Consider the following 25,051-nt stretch of genomic DNA (forward strand, 5'->3'; position numbering starts at 1 on the left):
AACCAAAATAATATTAAGTGTAGGAAGAACAAAAGAAAAACACTACTAGGAATTTTTTTAAAAAAATACATAATTTACCAGGATTTACCAGAAAAACTAATTGGTCAGTTTCTGCCATTTTCTAATCATGCAGAAACTCATTTATGGAATAGTACGTGATTTGTATTAAGTATTTTTTTAAGGTTTTTCTTAAACAACTTGTAATTGTTTTAAAGTTTTATTTCATTTGGTAATTTATTGTAGATAGTGTTACCCATATGTCTGGACCATGCTGGACTAATCTTAATCTACTGAAATAGTACTTCTTATAAATGTTCCTAGTACTATATCTGTGTGTTGTTAGAAAATACTCGTTTATGTTTTTGATAAAACTAGCTATTTCATATATATATATATATATATATATACAGTGACGCAAGAGTTAGTATTTTAAATTTCCTAAAAGTTGTTTACAGCTGTTTCTACGCTTTAAACCTGTTATTATTCGTATTGCTTGTTTTTGTTTTAAAAATAATGCAGAGCTTTTCCCAGAGTTAAACCAAAAAATAATTCCAAAACTGAGAAGTGGATGGATAAGCCTGTGGTAGATTTGTACGAGAGTGTTTGTGTTTAAACTGTTTTTTTAATATTCTTAAAGCATACAATTTTGAATTAAGTTTATGTGATACTGCCTGAATATGTTTTGTCCATTTAAGATTTTCGTTAATGATAGTCCCAAAGATTTAGTAGTGCTTGCTAGTTGCATAGATGTGTTTATTGTTATCATGTCATCTTTTGTTCTTTCATTTTGAATGGTGTGAAAAAAGATATATATTAGGCCTTATGCAGAGTCATTCTGACACGTGATTAGTATCATACTAAAGAGCTCGACTAACATATGTTTCGTGCAGTAGTCAGGCCTTTAGCATGACGCTAATCATTCGTCAAAACGACTCTGCATAAGGCGGATTGAGTTTTAATGTTATTCAAAGCTAATTTGTTACTGCTAAACCACTTTTTTAATGTTTCAGTAACCTCTTCAAATGAATTTATGTTCTTAGCCTTTATTATTATACTGATGTCATTCGCATACAGTTATTTGTATCTGGTATGTTCGTTTGTAAATCATTTATATAAATTAGAAAAAGGAGCGGACCTAGGATGGAGCTTTGAGGGACTCCATGTCGGATTTCCCTGAGAGTTGATTGGAAATTTTGTGAATGTCTATTTGAAGTATTAGTGATTTCTACTTTTAGCTTTCGATCTTTTAAGCAGGACTTCAAGAGCGTCAAACACTTGCCTGTTGTGCCATATAATATTATTTTGAAGTTTGGTGCAGTATTTTCTCGTAAAACGTACTTTTACATATATCCAGAGTCGGATTTATGTTTAGTGGGGCCCCAAGCTGTTGAAGGTAATGGGGCCCTTTATGTGTCCAGATCAACATATGCACTCTACATACAGAAATTAAGAAACCAGAGATAATTTAGAAAGCAGACTAGCAGAAGGAGCTCTATTAATTACAACAAGGTAGCCTACACAGCAGTAAGCACTGTTGCTACTTATACATAAATTTATTTTTTTCTAATTTTGTTATATTTTGGAAAAGTATATCCAGTTTTTTCATTAGATTTTGGGGCCCCCAAGAGAGCGGGGCCCTAAGCTATAGCTCGTTTAGCTTATACGTAGATCCAGCACTGCATATATCATTATCCTTCGTATCAAGTTTTGATATTTACATATTTCAAATCAGAGAATTCATTGTAAAATTCATTTCTATTGAAACTAATAGATTTATTTTAAGCTTTATCCACCACATATGTTGTCATTAAATTAAAACAGTAGTGTTGCGCGATTATACAAACGCTACAATGGCAACCATTAAAATCTAACTTTTGCTACCAGTAAGTATGTCATACGTATATTGTAAGGTATAAATGACACATATAGCCCTATAAATACTTATTGTGTAGCCCTTTTTGTCATTCACCACGCTGGCATTTTCAGCCCCTTTTGTGAAAAAGTTGGTACAATCCTACCCAATTCAGCACCATCTAACAAATATTGTCACATTTTCAAAAGTTCACGTTACGCATACTGTGTTGGACTCTTAAGAAATGCTGGTGAACATTCTTTCTGTTACGTTGCACCGCATAACGCTGCAAACTTCATGTGGAAAATTCGTACTTCGAACTATACCGGGAAACAAATGACGCTAGATGGGCGCATCCTAGAGACCTGCACGGGCCGGGCTTGGGCGGGCAGACTCTGTTATTTCTTTAGGCCGGGCCGGGCTTGGGCAGGCCGGGCTTGGGCTGGCCGACACTGATTTCTCTTGAGGTCGGGCCGGGCTGGGGCCGATCAATTGCAATTCTTTAATAATTAATTACTTTCGTTAAACGATAATTGGAATAAAGCCAAACGTTGAAGAAGTGTGTCCGTGAAAAATGTTACAAAGAATGCAATAGCTATTTACATTTTGTGTTGCTTAGCGGCTCCACTTCCACTATAGAGGATTGCAGGCATTATGCGGTAAATTGAGCTCTGACCATGACCTTCACTGAACTCAAAATATAAAGAGAAGGGGTGGGAATGTTTTGCCTGTCGCTCAACAATATTGCCATCTTCACTTTATGCTAAAAATCAATAAGGTTAGATTTTTGTTACAAGGAATGGAGTTTTTGTTCTCTCGATGACAGGCAAAATTCTAGGAGGTAATGGTACCATTCGGGAGGCAAGCGTCAGGTTGTGAACCAAAGTTTAGAAAATGTTTCTGAGGGTTCGGTCAAATATAGTACAAAATTTTGAGAAAGATTGGGGCTCGAGCTAATTTTTTTAAAAAAATTATCGGGCCGGGGTCGGGCCAAAAACTTTTAAAATTTATCGGGCCCGGGCCGGGCTTGGGCCAAGAATTTTGAAAAACTTATCGGGCCGGGCCGGGCTCGGGCCGAAAATCTCCAAAACTTTTCGGAGGTAGTTCGGGCTGGATTGGGCTCGGGCCGAAAAATTCGGCCCGTGCAGGTCTCTAGCGCATCCGCGCCGCGCAGGAACGAGACGAGAAAGAAGCAGTGTGGTGAAAATTTTAGATTGAAATCTTTTTTTTTTTTTAATACACACACGTTGAATCAAGTGTTGCATATTCTGAAGAAGACCAGCGGGTGCTGAAGTAAGTCTATAATTTATGTGTCGATGAAAAGATAATGCAACATCAAAACAATAATACGTAGCACCAGTTATCGCCTGGGCCCCTGGGCTAGAATATACGACGACGTCCCCGTACATATGACTGAGGTCGATAGACTAGCCGCAAAGCGCAATAAAATTTTTAAAAGTAAACCCTGGTTTTCCTTGATTTTGAGCATTTTTTCTTACTTTTTCCTTCAATTATATAGATGTATATACTTTTTTCCTTCCGAATTTTGCGCCCCCTTACTTCGGTGCCCGGAACCGTCCTCCCTTCCCCCCAACGGCATGGTATAGCACAAAAAAATACATTGACGTAGTTGCCGGTTTACCGGGCTAAGTTCCTTACTAGTGACGCCATATTGACGAATATAAAAATACCCGAACATTTCTGCGTTTTAGAAATCTATATCGACGCGTTGCAACAAATTTTATGTATAGGCCTAAAGTTAGATCAGGGATGATCATATGTGGGCAAAAATATTTTACTTTTTGACAAGAAAAATGAATTCAGCTTTTTTTGTTTAAACTTGGTACTATTTTTCAGCCCACTCCAGAGCTAGGACTGTGGCAACACTGCCTACTTATATGAATATATTAAGCTCAGAGACAGAGGCACGAATTTATTTCAGGGGGGGAGGTCAAATTCAGTATGAAGGTATATTAAAATTTTTAAAATCATACCTAAAATTAGAATAAATTTACAGAAAATTCGAGATTTCCGGAAGGCACGTATCCAGTCCTCACCCCTGCGTACGTCCCTGTTATGGAGGAAACTATTTTGGGGGCGGTGTATAGCTTCTTGGGGCTCCAAATGCAATATGAGTATAAATTACAACAGTTCTAAAAATTAAATTTACCCCTGAATAAAATTAAATTTACAGGAAAGTCGAATTTTCCAGGGGAGAGATCTTGACCCCCCAGGACCCACCCATTGCCTGCGACCTTCATTCCGCGCAACAATGACTAGGCCGATCGTCCTAGTGTTAATATAATAAATCCGTGACATAATAAGTTATCGGAGAATTCACTTGCTTAAATTCTCTGTAAAAGCTTGTAGAAAGTGCCTTAGAGAATTATGCTTTATCATCTCTGAATATTTTTATTTTCAAGAATTAATTAGAGAGAATCAATTGTTACTTTCTTCCAAACAGACTCTCTTCCTATGGCATCGAACTCATGTAGCGAGGGATGTACGGCAAACGCGGAAATTGCTGCAAAGATGGGACAGTCTGCCTATTCAAATTACAGTCTTCAGAGTCTGTAAAACTTATCCATAGATGTAATTAATTCAATAGTTTGCACCAACTGTTCGAAATAATGATCCGGCAACAATCGCAAACAATTTCATTTGATGGCGACCTAGAAATCAAGTAGTTGTGCTATTATTATGTGTTTCACGTACCCTGATAGGAAAAAGAAGTTTTTCCCCCCACCACGCTCAAGTACAGGTGAATGTTGATGTTCCGTCTTCCACCATCAGCCTCCCGTACATGGATGTAGGGTATATCTAAATATGTCTAAATGATGAATTACAACTTTCATAATAACACTACGTATTTTAAAACACTTAACTACGTTTGCCTTTATTAGTGAGGTAAGTAACATGTGTAATTATAATAGACATTTTATTGAACAGTTGTATTGTTTATTTCCCTCCTATTTGGCAGTCGGGTCGGGATTGTGACATAATGTTGGAATAGCAATGAATAGCAGGGTTGGTAATTGAATGGGTATTTACTTATTAATACAATAATTTCACACACATTGATAATAGCGTTCCAATAATAATTTTGTTTGCTGAGCCTCTCTTGCAGAAGAGGAGAAAATGACTTTTTATTGTCTTAGAAATATTATCGGTCTCCACTAACAGGAATAACCATTTGAAGTAATTAACTTGAAAGACAGAGACTGTTATGGCGTGCAGAATATAAAATGAAATGAAATCTTTGAGTTTTACGTCCCACGGTTGTGCTGGCTAGGCTAAAGGAGACGGTGATCATGAGAAATAAAAGAAATGGTGGGATAGAGAAAGTGGGAGGAAACAGAAGCTCCCAGAGGAAACCCACGCACGGGATGTTTGTCCACCACGAAGTTCACTTGGTGCGAGCTTAGATCGAACCAGGGACCCCATGCACCACAGATGAAAGCTCTACCACTGAACCACCGCGGCCCGAGGCGTGCAGGATAGCCTAATGTGGTACCAAGAGTTGTGTAGTGTACAAGAAAGAGTAATGATAAATACGAGTTCGCTCAATTATACAAAAATAACGAAAGCTTTGGCTTAAAGAACTCAAAAATTCATCGCAACAGAAACCAACTTTTACATTAGATTTTAACCTGCGAAATGTTAATGTATCATGTTTGTTATCAACCATCCTTCAAAGATTCTGCTTTATATTGTTCGGAAGCCTTTTCTTTCGCCCAGCTAATAGTCTCTTTTTCCTAGGCTTTTTGAATAGGACTTGGTGACTTAGTGCATATTTCTCATACAAGCAACGTGTCATGCTTATCTTATGAGTATTAACTTTACTATTTCTAAAATACTCGGTGATCTGTAGTTGCTGTGAAATAAAAGCTTGTATAGCGTTTTTAATTTACCTGAGCGTATGTCTGTTTTGCTCCAAATATTTTTATCAACATTTTATTTTATTATTATTATTATTATTATTATTATTATTATTATTATTATTATTATTATTATTATTTATTCATTTATTTATTTTGAATTCCCGCAGTTTCCGTTCTTGTATTCGCGTTAGGGATCAATTTCCACATTCATACAAAATTGGGTAGATTGAGCTCTTATTGATTTTAATGTTTTCGATATATGTTAAGACAATAAAATGTTTTACAGTAGGACAAACTTTAGTACATAAGTAATAAGTAATACTTTTCAACAAGACAAAAACATTAATTGTTTGTTATCGGGGTTGATAGCTAAAAGGAACAGGGGTGCTTTCTCACCATCAGGTGCGAGCGAATTGACATACGAATTTAGAGTTTTCACGATTCTGTTTATTAGAAAAGCTTCCCTCCCTGTGAAGGTCAACGACTTGCTTTCCCCTTCTGCAGTAGTAAGTGGTGGGAGATAGGGGAGTTTCCTATCAAGTTGTGTGGAACAGACTTTAGTATATATAGTGGAACAGACTTTCCCTCTGAAGAGTCGTTTGTCAGTATATCAAGAATACCATCGTCCTTGTCAAATGCGCTCAAATTTTGTCATTGCGCTAAAGTCAGAACATAGGTATACCTAATGTAGCATATGAGTTGATATGGTTCAAATTTTAAAAATGTGTAAAATTAGTTAGAATTTACAAATACTTTGTGTCAAAAATATTAGTTATAAATTTGTAATTATGTCGTTAAATAATTCTTGATGTCTTGAAACTTGTTAAGGAGCACCAGGGAATAGCGAGACAAAATTCAAGAACTACTTATTTAAACTGTACTAGGGTAGCGGTAATGACTGTGAGAGTAAAACGCGAATAAAGAAACGAGAGAAAGGTGAAACACTCGTAGGATCTTCAACTGTTTGGGGTAACTGCTGAGTACTTAAAAATGAGGAAAAAATCAGTATGCTAATTGAATTCCTGTATTTTACCCAGGGTGAATGAATTCACCCACCTAAGTACCGTGCAATCACATATTATATGTATATATCGCTCATTTGCTACAACAGTGACACAACTCAAAAATAACCCTTATTGAGTTAATGGGAAGAGAAACTGTCTATGCATCTACTTTCTATTGCTTGAACAACACGTCCAAAATTGCAAAATTGACTGATAGAAAGCAGTTACTTTATATCAATTACTGTTGAAATTATAGTATGTCGAAACATTTAAACTCGTCTCCTGAAAAGTTACGAATTTTGACTTGTGTCACTATTGCAGCAAATGAGCGATATATGCTATCACAAGCTGCTTCTTCGCGTTTTGCACACCTGTCACTACCAGTTGTTTTATAATGTATGGTTATACTGAGATTGACGGGAAAACATGAAATTACTCCTTCGATCCATATATAGAGATATGCGTACATCAAATGAACATGTGGTTTGTATGGGATATTTTAATAATTAATATTAAAACCGGTAGCGGTGATTGATTTTTACCACTTCTGGTTGTAGTAGAGATATTGGGAGTGAAGACGGAATGTTTTCTTAGGCGATTAATTGATTTCAGAAAGCTACTTCTTCTAACCTACATTTGCCGATTTTACCCTAGAGCGAGTGTGGTAGATCAGATTTCACGGCAAATTGTACGTCTGTCTCGATACCCAAAAATGACACTATACTTTAACAAACGAACCAACCAAATATATATATATATATATCAACTACATCTTCTCTCTATTTTTACTGTATTCATCTAAAAAATAATGTAATGTCCAAATACTCACACAATAATAATCATACAACATGCCCAAATACTAGATACTAGTGGGAGATAGTAAAGAGTGCTCCGTCTCTGGACTGGAAAAGAGAGAGAGAGAGAAACAATTAGCATTGAAGGAACAACTACAATTTCTACAATTTAATGCAACTTACATCTTCTAACTAAATTAAGGTAAGCATATCGAAGGAAATAACACCAAAAAATAGGTATTGGAAAAAAGTGGCATCAGGATCTTCCGACCAGCCTAAAAATTGCGTAGACTAACATCGTTTGTCGTGAAATGTGGAACACTTCAATTCCACCTGTCAGAGGAAAGGTAAATTGCAGCATTACAGAGTTACTAGTATTGTTCATTTGTTGGGAAAGAAAATTCAGTTCGTTATTGCATGCGGTTGTTTACAATAGGCAGAACTATTGAAGGCCAGGCAAGGAGGAATGCTGTCCACCCTATGGATTTTTGTTTTGTACTAGGCGAAAAAAAAGTAATAAGTTTACCTCAATTTACGCGAAACCCTTTTACTGGCAGTTGAATTCGACACATTTAATAGTGACTCTACTTCGTCCACCTAGCGATTTTCTCTTTTTCGTTCGTTAGCAACAAAATCGACTATCTTTCATGCGTTGTATGGTTTTGGTTTCCTCAACATTTAAACCAAAAGAGGCCCGCTAACCAATTTGATGGTCTCTGAGGAAGACGACTCTTTTGGCATAAAGGATGGGTGTTTGGTGTAAATTACATAATTATGAAATGTTTTCTTTTCTGATTTGTGTGAATCTTCAGAACCAATCCTGAGTATCTCTTCACTTATTTCATTTTAGAAAAACATCATTATAGTCCGTAGAGTGAATTCCAACCTTCGACCCACGGGTTATCACTTCCTTAATTCCCACGCATTTTGGCACTAAATTATATTTTTTTTCGGTAAAATGTATCGTTCCGTCCATAGTTCAAGTAGATAGACTGTAAGAAATGCTTGTAGTTCGTCAAACTCGGATTCAAGTGTTCTTTATTTACTTCATATATATGCAAATTCATGCTTAAATAAAACTATTCAGATTCTGTAGGCAATGTATATAATTACTTTATAACAGAGAAAGAATATTTAAGAATTCATGAAAGAATATTAAAATGTTGTTCCGAAGGGTTGGAAATTACTAATACAAAATTCATGCAGAAGAATGCATTCCATGAAGAAACGATATTATATATATATATATATATATATATATATATATATATATATATATATATATATATATATATTAAAGCAGTTAAATACCACATAAATCCCATGGAATTTATATTACTTTCTATATGAGCGCAAATAAAAGCGGAAGTTTAAAAAGAAATTAACAAATTAACGGGACCGTTTTCAGAAAAAACTTTCCTCGGGGTACCGTCGTCAGCTTATTCTATTGGAAACAACTAACCAAGATCGATTCATTGCCTTTCCAATAAGTAGCAACATATGGTAGACATGTAAGTTCCATGGGATATATATGCAACCTTGACAGAAATTTTGCTGTAGGTCTCGTCGATTTTAAATTCCAGGAAATCCCGACTATTCTGAAAATTATACCTAATTTTAAGGGCAATTCTACAAGTTTTAATACAATTTGTGCTCATATTGAATTTAAGTTCCTTGGAGAAGCTTTCGATATCCCTCGAAATAAATTTCTGCGTACATTCCTGGATAGAACGAATCACGTGTTACCAGGAAAGGGTAGAATCTTTTTCAAATATTCTTACTTTTATCTTGCTAAGTTCGATAGATTTTTAAATAAATTTCTCCTTTCTTTGGCTTCCATCAAGCTAACTGGGCAACGTTATTCTTTATGGAAACGCGAATTTGCAAAGAAACAAAAAATGCGTGAAAGAGGTTGTTAATCATTGCAGTCTGTTTGTAGTTCTGATGTTGTCTCTATTTCTATATCGGTCATTTTATTAGTTCTAGATAAGAAATACAAATTTGCGACTTAAAATTACAGTATTTTCTAGTGTGGTAGATATTTGTGTTACTCGTATAGGAAACTAAATTATATCATTCGTTCAGTAATATTATTTCTCACTTTCCACCCCTGCCTGCGACAGAAATCCAAGGAAAATGAGCCAGATATAATGGAAATTCGTAAGGATCTAGATTCCTCTTATGGACTTAGCTTTTTTTTATGAGCCGTCTGGATTTCTATGACCAGGACTGTACAAAGCCGACTAGATTGAGCAAGTCACGCAATAAACACACTAAGTCATATAAAATTTTGGAGGGTGTTTCCAAACAACTGACAATTTTTGATAGAGGATTCCTAACACCAAGATACGATAATTAAAATAGGTGTAAAAAAGTCTTTATTTCACAGCTATGATCAGCTTAAAATTTGTCGGGGTATACAAAAAAATGTCAACTCGAGATCAAATTGTATGATCAAGTTCGGATAAAACAAAATGAAGTATTTGTTTTGGTAAATTTCATTGGATGTGGTCACAGGTAAATAACTTCCATTAAAACAGAAAAATTCCTGAGGTATTCTATCAAAAGTTTAATAAGGAATATAAGTAAGCAAGTATATTGTTTCAAAGAGCAAAAGCTATAGTACCAGACTATCCCAGAAGTCCTGCAAGATCAACACATTGACCTGCAAGTGGTGAAACTTTCGGAAAGTAATTGACGCCACCAGTAAAAACTGTTGGCAGGCATAGAAGACAGGTTCATGGGATGAAGTAAAGATAAGTGCTGCTTGTGTAGCGAGTGTTCTCGTAGAGTCAAAAAGGGCAACATAGGTGAGAAGCAAATTGCAATTCGAGCTGTGCTGCGATATATATAAGACTAACGGCAAAAGCTGAAGAGGAGGAAATTTGACGTGCAGAAAACAAAGACAGCTGTTTTCGATCGACTGCATTGATCAACAGCTTCCCGTTGGTTCAAAAATTTACTTCGGGTGATTTAAGTCTCAAGGACAAGTCTCCCAAGGGTAGACCTCCGATGGACATTAACGGTCCTCTCCAAGATGATGTGAGTGCTGAGCCACAATCGAGTACACGTGTGTTAGTAAGAGTGGTTGGGGCCATCCAAATCGACAGTAAACCACCGATTGAATGTCGTCAATAAAAAACCGCGACAAAGTCCCCATGAGCTGACAGAAGAGCAGGCCCAGCGCAGAGCAGCAATTTGTCAGACTTGGTAAAATCAAAAACGCGTAATCTTAGTTTCTGGAGTAGAATTGTAACAGATGAGAAGTGGGTGTTTTTGGGAAAGTCTGACATACATAAATAGTAGGTGAAAAAAGGGAAGAAAGCCTTAGTAAATGTGAAACTAGGACAGATGTGGGAAAAAGTGAGAAATGTAGATTGGCACTCATCTTCTTCTTCATGAATTGATGTAAGAAGCGGTCACGTGGTTTCCCACCAATTGTTTCATCACCGGTATCTTTGAGCAATGAGATAACAGGGGAAGACAAAACTTGATACTTTGATAAACTTACTCAAGTGGTTTCGTTATTCAAATACATATCTATTTTCCGTTTTTCCTTCCTAAAAACCGAAAAATCTTTCTTCGTTTCTTTCTGAAAAATCTGACAAGTTTAACCCTACAATGGTCGGGCAGGATCTGTAAGACCCATCTACTTATGTTTGAAATAAAATTTTCATGGACCTACTGATTAACGTGGAATCCGAACCACGTGAGCTCCCGCCGGGAATCGAACTGTTAGCGGTTTGAACTGTAACTTCGTATACCTTTCTGAAACGCCCGACAACAGGCGATAGTGTTCCATTTGCGTGGGCCTGTCAGACCCAGCCCGACCGTTCACTTTTTTTTTCTCGTGTGATAAATCCTTTGAGTTGATTTTGAGTTTAACGTCCCGTTCAGCAGCGAGGCTATATGAGACGTGGACCTACTGATTAACGTGGAATCCGAACCACATGAGCTCCCGCCGGGAATCGAACCCTGGTCTCCCACTCCAAAGGCGCGTACGCTAACCGCTTAGCCACGGAGGAGCTCTGTGATAAATCCTGTAGGAAGTTTACTTTTCTTATTGTGATTATTTACTCGACACTTTTTGAGTGTGTATACGAACAACACTTCAGATGGTATTTTGAGCACCTTTAGAACATAATGGAACGTGAAAGGGTTTCTGTGAGTCAAATCCATAGAATTTTATATTATGATGAAAGTGAAGTGGATGATCCAAATGCAGATCCTGATTTTGAATTACTTAGTGACCATGGTAGTAACAGTGTGTGTGGTGAAGACAGTGGCGTATTTAGGGGGTGGCTTCCGGGCTTAAGCCCCCCCGAAATCTTACTTAGTATAGTAAAGTAAATGAAATATCTTGCAGAATTTTCACATTTCCAGGCAAAGCCCCCCCCAAAGTTAGCAAAGCCCCTCCCGAAACAAAATCGTAAATACGGCACTGGGTGAAGATGATGATAAGCTTGAAGAATTATTATCTGCTGCCGCTGCTGATAAAACTCGACCCACTTCGCCATTAGATAACAATCTTGCCAACAATGGAAACTAAAGAAAACATTACCCTCTGACATTCAGTATATTTCAACACAGGTGGTGCCTTTGGTTATGTCAAATTAACTTTTAAGTGTCCTTTACAATATTACTTATCCATAACAACATTTAAGCAAATATTATTTATTAGATAAATATCAAGAGAAGCTCATAAAATTTACTATCAAAAATATGTGAACAATTACAAATATTAAAAAAAATAAAATAAAATAAGCGAAAACACCAGTTTTGAACTGAAATGCTTTCTTCTGTTTTAGAAATAATTGTAATAACATAAAAGTATGTTTCTGTTTGTTTTGTTTTTTTAAATTGATTACAAATTAATTATGCAGATTTATTTTCTTGGGTGTCTCAGACCCAGCCCGACCGTTTATTTTTTCCTGCCCGACTATTGTAAGGATAAGGGTAGTTTCGGTTCCGAAATCTAAATAGACTTTTTTTTAAAATAAAGTATGCCTCAGAAAGAGAACCTAAATACATTGGTTCCCTTGACAGAAACGAAAAGTCAATTTGAATTATGTTTTTAAATGGTTTCATCATCATCGTTTGCAATATCGTTAGTTAAAGGTCGTTACAAGCTACTAACAAAGTTGAACAACTGCGTATTGATAATTTGACGGCGTCACTCACGGCACCAGAATGAAATATTTTGTTACTAAATCGATTTATTTTTTTCTTTGCAATTTTGTCATTATTTCGATGCCGATTCTGGTAACAGATCCAATAAATGTTTTGCCGGGACGTCTATTTTCGTTCCTGAACGATTTACGAGCAGACTGAAAATAGATTGTCAACTATGAAATATAATTTGTCTTTCAGTTTTCTGGCTTTAAACGATTCTCTGAAATACCACATTAATAATATTTTTTCGTTACGCAAATAATTGTGTACAGCAGGCCCGCAACCAGCCACAGAGGTTTGGGTGGGACTATGGATATGTTAGGGGGAGACAAGTGATTAAAAATTCTCTTGCACATATCTAAATGGGTTTTTTTGAGTTGCTGGAGGGGCAACGAAAATTTAGGGAGGCCAGGTCCCCCTAGCCCCCTCTAGTTGCGGGCCTGATGTACAAAGTGATATCATACGTGAAAATTAATGTGCTATGGAAACTTTTATTCATGAAAAAAATGCGCACAAATATGTGCTACTGTATAAGTCAGTGAGCACAGTACAGCAAAGTAGAGAAAGGTAAGTTAGGTTAGGTTATTAGTATAGTAGATAGGTTAACAAATAGGCTAGTTTATGATAAATTACTTAAGCTCGTAGAGTATATTCAGTAGAGCAGAACACACTAGGCTAGGTTAATGTTCATACGTTACGTTTACAAATATCGTAATGACGTTTCCGCAGTGATACTACTTCCTACAGCATTTATAATGGTTTCTCGCAAGTAATATTACACTTCTAAATACAAAGCAAACATGCATAAGTACTTCAGTAGAGAAAATTAATATAGTAAGTCCTCTTCCACGCACAGTCACTCATAGCAAAAAATTTACTACTTATATGAATTCACATTCTCAACCTGTATCCTGATTTGTTCAGGAAATCTATTTTTTTGCGAGACAGAACTGGTTTTCTTGACATATTGATTTGACAGAGAGATCGGGAACAGTTTTTATCAGAAATTCTTTACTGTTCCCGCCCCAGAGCCCATTCATATATATTAGTTCAGTTAGCATTAACAACTGTTTATTAGCATCACGCAAATAGAATTTATAATATTGTACTGTTAGTATGTAGTGTTATGAGCAAGCTGAACAGAGATATTTTTATTTATTTTATTTTTATTAGTCATAAAATTTCCATAAGCAATCTAAATCCTATATTCAGATTTAATATATATATTTAATTAGTTTAGTTATTTTATATACATTAGATTTCAAGCTAATCATTCTGATATTATTTTATTTTATTTTAAATTTCATTAAGTTTAGTGGCATAACAGAAAACTGTTTTTTTTATGTTTGTGGAAAGTTCTGTATGATTTTTGAAACTTCAGGAAGATAAGAGGTTGATGACCTCTACAGTACCAAATATTGCCAGCCTATAGTATCCAAGAAATACTATAAACAAGATTCTTTTAATGGGTTATAACTATTATAGAAATATATTGAAAGAAAATGAAAGAAATTCTAAGGATAGACAAAACAAAATTGGCGACAGAAAGTCGCTGAGCAATCTTTTGTTGAACTATACACACCTAGATACGAATTTTCAAATACAATACGTGAGAAATTGTTTCACTGACCGCGATTTTCACAATTTTAATGGAACCGCTACCTCTCCGGTGGGGGTGGTTCAACGTTTGTAGGTGCCCAGTCAGCGAACCTACATCAATTCAATTTTCATATTGTTCCAGGGTTACCAGAAGGTACTGATATATGATATATATTTTTGAATATAAATTCCAACCTATAACGATTCTTGGACAGATCCGATATAGTTATATTAGTATATAGAATCGCGATCCTTACCGTATTTTCTTCATAGAATAGCTATTTTGGCAGTTTGCTATTCTTTGCTTGATTTTAAACTCAGTATGTTGATTCTGGCACTCCCAGCATGCCTTGGAGTGTGATGAAGGGTAGCAGAAGACAATTGTCTACCACCAACAACTTATTTGGTATTTTTTTCTCCTTTTTAATAATGACAACTCCACCCAAGTTTATAAATGTAAAATAGGATATTTAAATATTGTTTTTCAACTTTTGTTACATGTCAATAGTAATTCGTTAATCGGTAATATCATTAATTATAAATGTAAACAGAAAAGGATATCGGTCACTGAGAGAGGTTGTTTACATTCGAAAAAGAAACAGTAACCGCTAGAGGAATACACCTGTCAGGCCTCCCGCAAGCAACCCTTATTGTGAAAGGAAGTCCCGCTATCCTCTGACAATGAAGAAAAAAAACATTTGTAGCCCCGCGAAGGAGGCGAGTTTTGGTAAAAACTAGCTTTTGTGTGTGTAACAAAAGGAAATGAGAGAAAAACATTGAGTTAGTTGAAGATCGACTGTCGCCAAAGTCTGACAATTTTTTTTTTTTATGAGAGACAGAGTTGAACTCATATCTTCATACATACATAACTTCAGCAGTAATAATAGAGCTAATTGTTATTTGGATATCTGTTATAAAAAGATATTTATTCTGAAGAACCACATTTTTTTTTTTGGTGCTCAAGTGAATAATCTTTATTGACAAATTTACAGCTGAAAATGTTTGAAAGTTAACGAATATCAGTTTAGCATACCAAAAGTAAAACACTATGTTTGCATTGCTGAACTTCATTTTGACATCAGTGAATTATTTTATTAAACACAAGGTATAAGACTCAGTTAAAGATGCCAGTGTGTTTTATCAGCAGTTTCTCTGAAACTAAAACTTTATTCTCAATAGAAGACAAGATCTAAAGACAGTGACTCCCAAAGAAAAAGGATAATAGGACCTCTCCAGGAAAATCATCTGTAGTGAAGTGTGATTACAGTGACGAGAAATGAAATATTTTGTTTAAACGGTTTAGTGACAGTGAACAATTGAATTTGAGATCTCTATTATTTTTTTTAAAGAAACTCATTTAAGTAGTTATCAAGATGAGAAAAAAGTATATCTATTGAATATCTAGTGTGTATATATCTATATATTGCGTGTGGTGTTATTGTGTGTTCATTAGTGAAATTAAAAATAAATATGTGTGCATTTTCTAGAAAGTGTGTGGAGTTTTTAATTGAATACTTAGCCGTAGGGTGAGTACAAAATAACTTTTATCTTTTTTTAATTTTATTTACCTTTCAGGCATTCCAGGATTTGTTGTGTCTGCCAGAGTTAACTAATGCAATTTGATGATAAATTCACATTATCTTAATAGTAAGATAATATCTGATCTAAAGTCAGAACTTCAAGCAGCATTACTGTCCCTAACGGGGCAGTCGGACGTTAAAATAGAACTCGTTTACAGGAATGTAGATTCTAAATTTTATTATAATTAAGCTTTACCGACACTAATTTTTTTTATTTTGGCTAATCTAAATTATATTAATTATTTACATTTACATATCATTTGCATATGTCGTACATTCCTGTGGTGAAAGGTGAGATGGGTATGAAAGCACCTCCCACCTATCTCATGCTCTTCACAAGAATTTGGCGCCCATGCGTGTAAGTTGGATCACGCTGGTCATTGTTACATAAAAGCACTCCAGCGTGTTGCTAGACTAAATGCTGTATCTGTCATTTATTGCAAATGAGAATTTATCATCACAAGTCAAAATTAACTGTTCGCGAAAATATTTTCCCATATCTGGTCCAAGAATTGTTACATAATTAAGTATGAAGCTCATTAATACAAAAGTTATGTCTTAGATGTAAACAATAAAGAGGGAGATATTTTTTTGAGGATTTCAAAAATCGAATTTTAGAGATAATTTTGAGAATTTTTAGAGAAAATTAATGGTATTCACTCGGTCACAAAAGAGAAAGATGGATGAAAATTTGGTATTCTTAGATTATGCACAAAGGTTGAGTCCTTCAGAGGAAGACATAATAAATGTCCAAGAAATAGGTGAAGTATCAACAGGTGATAGAAGAGAAACATTAGAAGTTAGGCAATCACAAGGTGATAAAGTAGAACGTAGTCAAGAAGAGACAGGAGATAAAGGGAAAGCTAGGCCAAGTAATCCAGTAGTACCACCATTAGGAGTTAATAATGAGGAAATGAGAAATCTAATGGAATTTATAAAATTAACGATAGTTGCTTCACAGAAGGAAATAGAACAAAAAATTGATAATACAAATCATAAGTTAGATCAAACGAACGCTTGCCAAAAAGAAATAGAAAGTAAACTTTTGCAGGTTGAAGAAAAATTAGGGAATACAAATACAGAAATTAGAAATGCGCGTAGGGATTTTGAAAATGCTCACAAGGATTTAGAAGAAAGACTATCTAAAGCTCTCGAAAATACAAAGCAACAGTTACATAATGATCTTGAGAAAACAGTGAATCAAATAGATGGTGCATTAGGAAAGGTAAACGATAGGATTGAGGCCACTGAAAATTCAATTGTAAGTGTTAGGACAGAAATAGGTTCAAAACGAGTCACATTAGAAGAGAAAAATGACACTATTCAAAATGAAATAGTTCACACAAGATCAGAATTTGAAGATAAGTTAGAAAATGTAATCGCAGGACAGATCATTTTGCAAGAAGATATAGAGAAAAAAATTAGTGAGGCCAATACTGCTTTCAAACAAGATGTAATAGAAAAAGTGAAAAATTTAGAAGGAAAACTTATGGCATTAGATAATGTCACCAACAAGAAAGTGCAAGAATTATGTAATTCAATAAGTAGCCTACAAGATAGGACACAAGGCGAAGAATGTAGGGGAATGCATGTCAATAATGAAAATACAGGCAATGGCAATGGGTCAGACAGTGTAACCTTTCAATTAGAACAGGAATTGCCATCATGTTCAAGGGCAGTAGGTGATAATACGTTCCAACCAATAACCTCACCACCTGCACAGTCATTAACTCAGATGGATAGCCAGGTTGCCTTGGCAACGGCTATGAATTCCTTTTTACATAGAGATTTAAAGTTACCATGTTTTCAAGGATTAGAAGATGAAGCACAGACTTACGGCTTCCTTGTTGACCTAGATAATTATTTTGAACTAACTGGTGTCAACACTGAAGCACGTGTGTCCTTCATCTCTCGCACATTAAAAGGTAGCGCCTTGCAATGGTTTAAAGTCATGAGAAGCAAGATTGTTACATATTCAGATTTTATAACAGCATTTAAAGCCACATATTTGAACCAAGAGAGATTAGCTGCTTTAAGAGCAAACATATTGACAAGTCAATTCAATCCAAAAGTACACAAAAGCGCATCGGAGTACTTGCTCCACTCGCTACACTTAAATGCGGTCTTAGACCCTCCCTTTGAAGAGAAAATCCTGTTAAAGGTTCTTCCGCGCCAACTTTCGCCTTCACTTTTCAGGATTATAATAGCCGCAAAACCAGAAACTATTTTAGAATTACTCACGCTTGTGAATGAAGTTCAGTATTCATACCACGATAGGATTAATGTCCCTCAGAGGAGGAGCATTAATATGCTAGAGGTCACACGTGAACAACATGAGACGACTCAGCCACAACGGAATAATCGTGTTCACAGGCAAAACCGTGGTCCTTATTCTAGAAATGCAAGAGGTCGCGTAGAAAGGACTGGAAGAAATTCTAATGCAAATGAAGAGACCTCAAGAGGGCGTGGCCGAAATACTGAAAATCAATACACCAGAAATAACAGACACAATTCTCAAAACGCGCCTCATCAGAACAGGAGACCACAGACAGGTACACGGGGTGTAAATTCAAGGAATTTTTACAGCTGCAGTAATAATAATAACAACAGGAACACATATGATGACACAGAACCAATTCAAGTATTAGAAACATATGACAGCAGACAAACTTCCAACACATACACAGCCCAAGGAAATACAACCAGTGCAAGGGAAAACAATCTCAATGAACAATGAGAATTTCCAGCATGCACTGAGGAAGAGTTGATACTTGACATCCGAAATAAAGAACACAGTATTCAACTAGTGGTCCAACACCAGTACGTGCTCGATGACAGTCAAAACAGTAATAATGGTAGTATGATACACAATGAAAAAGAAACTTCATTGAAGATTTTAGAATATAGGTCATTAGAAGAAAAAGAAAATTGTGTCACATGTGCAAAGATAATAGAAAAGAAATATTTTGATCAAAGTAGTGACATACAAAATAACTCAGTTAAGTTAGTATTAAAAGATGGTAAAAGTGTGTTAATTAGTAAACCAGTATTTGAACAAGCAAACGGAATATTTGATGATTTGCTTGATATTAGAGACGAGCCTGTGACTCGAAACAATATTATACATTTACCGGAAATTAATGTGATAATTTATGCGCAGTCCATCAATGCATTGCTGGACAGTGGATCATCTATCTCAGCATTGAGTGAAAATCTTTGGAATACAGTTAAGGACAGTAATCCCGCACCACCATTTTTGAAAAGTAACAATATGAAAGTTACTTCTGCGTTTGGTAGAAAGGTAGCTGTCATATTGGGGCAAACTCTATTAGCATTGTACATTAATGGGAAACTATTTCACACAGTAGGGATCATAGTCAAAGACCTTAATCGTGATTTAATCCTTGGATCTCAGTTATTTGTAGAAGCACATGCTGTGTTAGATTATTCTAGAGGATTATTAGTATTACATAAGCAACACACTGTAGAAATAAATTTTCGAGACGTGGAAGTAAATAACCAAGATTTAGTATTGAGGTATATAGAGGAGACAATTAACTGTGATGCTGATAATGCAATTACGGTAGAGAATTTTAGTGAATTAGAGAGACATGATGAATTGCAGCAAATGGTTTATGGCAATTCAAGGGAGCAGCTAAATGAGACTGACCCCAAGCCACAGTTGAAGCTTAGAAAGTTTCCAACAATCAAGGAACTGCAAGAAAGAGTATTGTCACCCTCAGAATGGTTACAGGTGGATACGAAAACCACTGTAGAAGAAATCCACGAACATGTAAACGCTTATATAGAACTTAATAATGATCAAAAGGCCATGTTAGCTTCTTTGTTAATTAAACATCGTGATATTTTTGACGAGAGACCTGGAACAATCAAAGGATATGAACATTGCATTGAAATAACTGATCCCACACCCATTATGTCAAAAATGTACAATTTTCCCATGAAATTTCAGAATCAAACTCGAAATGAAATTCACAGATGGCTCGCGGGGAAGATAATAAAAAATCACCTAGTAGCTATAGTCATCCACTTGTTGTTGTAGAGAAACCAAATGAACAGATTCGTCTATGTGTGGATGGGAGGAGGCTTTCGCAAGTTATAAAAGGAAAGACCGACAAACCATTGGTCCCTCTTGACATCTTGCAATCAGTTAGTAATAAGAATTATTTCAGTAAACTCGATATAGTTGAGATCTTTGTAAACGTGAAAGTCAGGGAAAAAGACCAACATATTTTAAGTTTCGTATATGAAGGTATATCATACTGTTTCATGAAACTACCATTTGGAACAAAAACCAGTCTGTCATCCTGCATCAGAGCACTTGATCAAATTCTTGGAAATGATGTCAAATCATTCTGTAATACTTATGTTGATGATACGATTATAGCATCTACTAGCTTTGAAGAGCACCTGTCTCATTTGGACCAGGTGTTGACTTTATTGAAGGAAGGAGGAGTTACACTCAGGCTAAAAAAATGTGAGTTCGCGCAACCAAAAATTAAGATACTTGGTTTTGAATTGTCTCAAGAAGGAATTGGCAAGGATGAGAATAAAATTAAGAAAGTAATTGATTTTAGAGCACCTAAGAATGTAAAAGAGTTACGTAAGCTGTTAGGTTATTTAGGATTTTACAGATGTTTCAGTGCGAAATATTCGGATGTCTTGTATCCTCTGTATGAGTTGCTAAAGAAAAATATTAAGTTTAAATGGAGTTCACAGCATCAGAAAGCCCTAAATAAAATAAAAGAAATAATTCAAGAGAAAGTAGTGCTTAAAAAGCCACTACCTAACAAAGAATTTATTTTAGAAGTAGATGCCTCCGATCGAGCGAGTTCCAATTTGTTGTATCAAATAGACGATGATGGAGAGAAAAGAGTGATAGGAATGTCCTCGAGAATATTTTCTGACCCTCAGAAACATTACACGACGACTGAAAAGGAACTTTTGGCATTGGTTGATGGGGTAGTAAAATTTAAACACTATTTGATAGGAAATAACTTCATAATACGTTCAGACCACGAGGCCTTAAGGTTTATTTTACTATGTAGACTCACCAATCAGAGAATTTTAAGATGGGCACTCTCATTAGCAAATTTAGACTTCATTTTTCAGCATGTAAGGTCCCAAGATAATATGGCTGATTATCATTCAAGATATCCACCACATAGTAATGTTGAATTTGACATTGAAGCCAAACCAGTTTTGAAAGAATCATTAATGGATATCTTAGAAGAGATTCCATGTGAAATGAGAAGTTTAATTTGCATGTTACCTGAACTACAAACTTCAGATTCATTTCTAGGTCCCATTAAAAGACAAAATGAAATGAAATCTTTAAGTTTTACGTCCCACGCTTATGCCGGTTAGGCTAAAGGAGACGGTGATGGTGAGAGATGAGTGAAATGGTGGAATGAAGAAAGTGGGAGGAAACGGGAGAACCCCGAGAAAACCCACGAGCACCATTAAAAGACAAGTAGAAAATGGAGAAAAGAATGGTAAAGTTTGTGGGAAAAGCCACCGATATGAAATATTGAATGGTAGGCTATGTAAGAGAGATAACATGCGCATACGCATATGTATCCCGGAAGTCTTATTCAAACCTTTATTAAATTACTATCACGAACAAAGTGGACATCTTTCCGCTAGCAAACTTGTGCCTCAGTTGACAGAGAGTTTCTTTTGGCCAAAGATGCGCACTGTAATCAGGAAATATTGTGGCTCATGCTCCATATGCCAGAAGGCAAACCCTTCTACTTGTTATTATAGAGGTTCTATGCATTCAGTTATAGCAGAGAAGCCAGGCGTCTTTCTGAGAACTGACTTCTGCGGTGCAATCACTAAAGGATATGATGGTTATCAATACATATTAGTATTTTTAGATGTGTTTTCAAAATTAGTAGGTCTTTATGCTTGTAAGAGAGCAACTACATCCATTGCATTACAAAAATTGAGAGATTTTCTCAAACGATGCCCAAATGCAGAAATGCTAATCACGGATAGAGGGACCCAGTTCCAGTCCACACAGTGGAAAAATGCAATGAAAGAATTAGGAATTAAGCATGTTATGAGTAGTGCTTACTTTCCTCAGGGAGAAATTGCGGAAACAGCTGTAAAGTCTACAGTCCCGTATGTTACGTAAATATTCCTCTCATAACCAAAAAGAGTGGCCACGATTACTTACTAAAGTGGAAAGGTGCTTAAATACAGCAAAACATTTAGGTACGGGATTTTCTCCCTATGAGCTACATCTAAACATCTCACAAACAAGTGATATAGATCGTCTGTTTGAGGTACCGGAAGTGGACAGATCTGCTGAAACCAAGTATTACGTGGAAATTGCGAAGAAAAACTTGAAGAAAAAGGCGGAAGCAAGAAAAGCATACTTCGACAAGCATCATCGGCTTGTAGAGTATAATAGTGGAGACATTGTACTCGTTCGTCTCTTTCCAAAATCAAATGCCTTGGCAGGGGTGTCCAAAAAGTTAATGGTTTTATATAGTGGCCCCTGGAAAGTAGTCCACAAGACAGACACCAATGTCTATACACTTGCAGACCTCAACACTGGCAAGGAGATAATTAAGAGAAATGCTTTTCTATTAAAAAATATAACATGCGAGAAAATACACCTGGAAAGGAGAATGTAGAAACATAAATTCTCAAGACGGAACTCCAACAAATCATTGGATACTTAAATATTAATTAATTAGTGTTTATATTATTATATTCACACTTATAATCACATTAGGTTAAAGAATATTTCTATATATATAATATTGCTAGTAATATAGTTTTTCATACAAGTCTATAGATAGATAGTTAGACAAATACACAAATTTTCTTAGAATAGTTGTATTTTATTAATTCTAATCAAAGTGTCATATAATATTCACTCTAGGTAACTCTATTCATGTTTAATTAGCATAAGTGAAAACGTTATCTTTTCACAAGTATATCCCAACCTTCTCAAAAGGGCGATTTGTTATGAGCAAGCTGAACAAAGATGTTTTTATTTATTTTATTTTTATTAGTCATAAAATTTGCATAATCAATCTAAATCTTACATTCAGATTTAATATATATATTTAATTAGTTTAGTTATTTTATATACATTAGATTTCAAGCTAATCATTCTGATATTATTTTATTTTATTTTAAATTTCATTAAGTTTAGTGGCATTACAGAAAACTGTTTTTTTTATATGTTTGTGGAAAGTTCTGTATGATTTTTGAAACTTCAGGGAGATAAGAGGTTGATGACCTCTACAGTACCAAATATTGCCAGCCTATAGTATCCAAGAAATACTATAAACAAGATTCTTTTAATGGGTTATAACTATTATAGAAATATATTGAAAGAAAATGAAAGAAATTCTAAGGATGGACAAAATAAAATTGGCGACAGAAAGTCGCTGAGCAATCTTTTGTTGAACTATACACACCTAGATACGAATTTTCAAATACAATACGTGAGAAATTGTTTCACTGACCGCGATTTTCACACTTTTAATGGAACCGCTACCTCTCCGGTGGAGGTGGTTCAACGTTTCTAGGTGCCCAGTCAGCGAACCTACATCAATTCAATTTTCATATTGTTCCAGGGTTACCAGAAGGTACTGATATATGATATATATTTTTGAATATAAATTCCAACCTATAACGATTCTTGGACAGATCCGATATAGTTATATTAGTATATAGAATCGCGATCCTTACCGTATTTTCTTCATAGAATAGCTATTTTGGCAGTTTGCTATTCTTTGCTTGATTTTAAACTCAGTATGTTGATTCTGGCACTCCCAGCATGCCTTGGAGTGAGATGAAGGGTAGCAGAAGACAATTGTCTACCACCAACAACTTATTTGGTATTTTTTTCTCCTTTTTAATAATGACAACTCCACCCAAGTTTATAAATGTAAAATAGGATATTTAAATATTGTTTTTCAACTTTTGTTACATGTCAAAAGTAATTCGTTAATCGGTAATATCATTAATTATAAATGTAAACAGAAAAGGATATCGGTCACTGAGAGAGGTTGTTTACATTCGAAAAAGAAACAGTAACCGCTAGAGGAATACACCTGTCAGGCCTCCCGCAAGCAACCCTTATTGTGAAAGGAAGTCCCGCTATCCTCTGACAATGAAGAAAAAAACATTTGTAGCCCCGCGAAGGAGGCGAGTTTTGGTAAAAACTAGCTTTTGTGTGTGTAACAAAAGGAAATGAGAGAAAAACATTGAGTTAGTTGAAGATCGACTGTCGCCAAAGTCTGACATTTTTTTTTTTATGAGAGACAGAGTTGAACTCATATCTTCATACATACATAACTTCAGCAGTAATAATAGAGCTAATTGTTATTTGGATATCTGTTATAAAAGATATTTATTCTGAAGAACCACATTTTATTTGGTGCTCAAGTGAATAATCTTTATTGACAAATTTACAGCTGAAAATGTTTGAAAGTTAACGAATATCAGTTTAGCATACCAAAAGTAAAACACTATGTTTGCATTGCTGAACTTCATTTTGACATCAGTGAATTATTTTATTAAACACAAGGTATAAGACTCAGTTAAAGATGCCAGTGTGTTTTATCAGCAGTTTCTCTGAAACTAAAACTTTATTCTCAATAGAAGACAAGATCTAAAGACAGTGACTCCCAAAGAAAAAGGATAATAGGACCTCTCCAGGAAAATCATCTGTAGTGAAGTGTGATTACAGTGACGAGAAATGAAATATTTTGTTTAAACGGTTTAGTGACAGTGAACAATTGAATTTGAGATCTCTATTATTTTTTTTAAAGAAACTCATTTAAGTAGTTATCAAGATTAGAAAAAAGTATATCTATTGAATATCTAGTGTGTATATATCTATATATTGCGTGTGGTGTTATTGTGTGTTCATTAGTGAAATTAAAAATAAATATGTGTGCATTTTGTAGAAAGTGTGTGGAGTTTTTAATTGAATACTTAGCCGCAGGGTGAGTACAAAATAACTTTTATCTTTTTTAATTTTATTTACCTTTCAGGCATTCCAGGATTTGTTGTGTCTGCCAGAGTTAACTAATGCAATTTGATGATAAATTCACATTATCTTAATAGTAAGATAATATCTGATCTAAAGTCAGAACTTCAAGCAGCATTACTGTCCCTA

General features: G+C 35.2%; 1 protein-coding gene across 2 annotated transcripts in view; it reads right to left on the bottom strand.

Moving 5' to 3' along the window:
• The window catches only part of LOC145681154 (DNA damage-regulated autophagy modulator protein 1-like), an 80,790-nt gene that overhangs the window by 21,081 nt on the left and 34,658 nt on the right, over nucleotides 1-25,051 (bottom strand). For both annotated transcript variants that reach the window (XM_081752600.1, XM_081752601.1), the window contains exon 2: nucleotides 7,567-7,639. In XM_081752600.1, the coding sequence (XP_081608726.1) occupies nucleotides 7,567-7,639 (73 nt within the window). The remainder of the gene's footprint in view (nucleotides 1-7,566; nucleotides 7,640-25,051) is intronic.

Source organism: Thermobia domestica, chromosome 3 (assembly GCF_964235325.1).
Source record: "Thermobia domestica chromosome 3, izTheDome1.hap1.1, whole genome shotgun sequence".
In the NCBI taxonomy this organism is placed as follows: Eukaryota; Metazoa; Arthropoda; class Insecta; order Zygentoma; family Lepismatidae; genus Thermobia; species Thermobia domestica.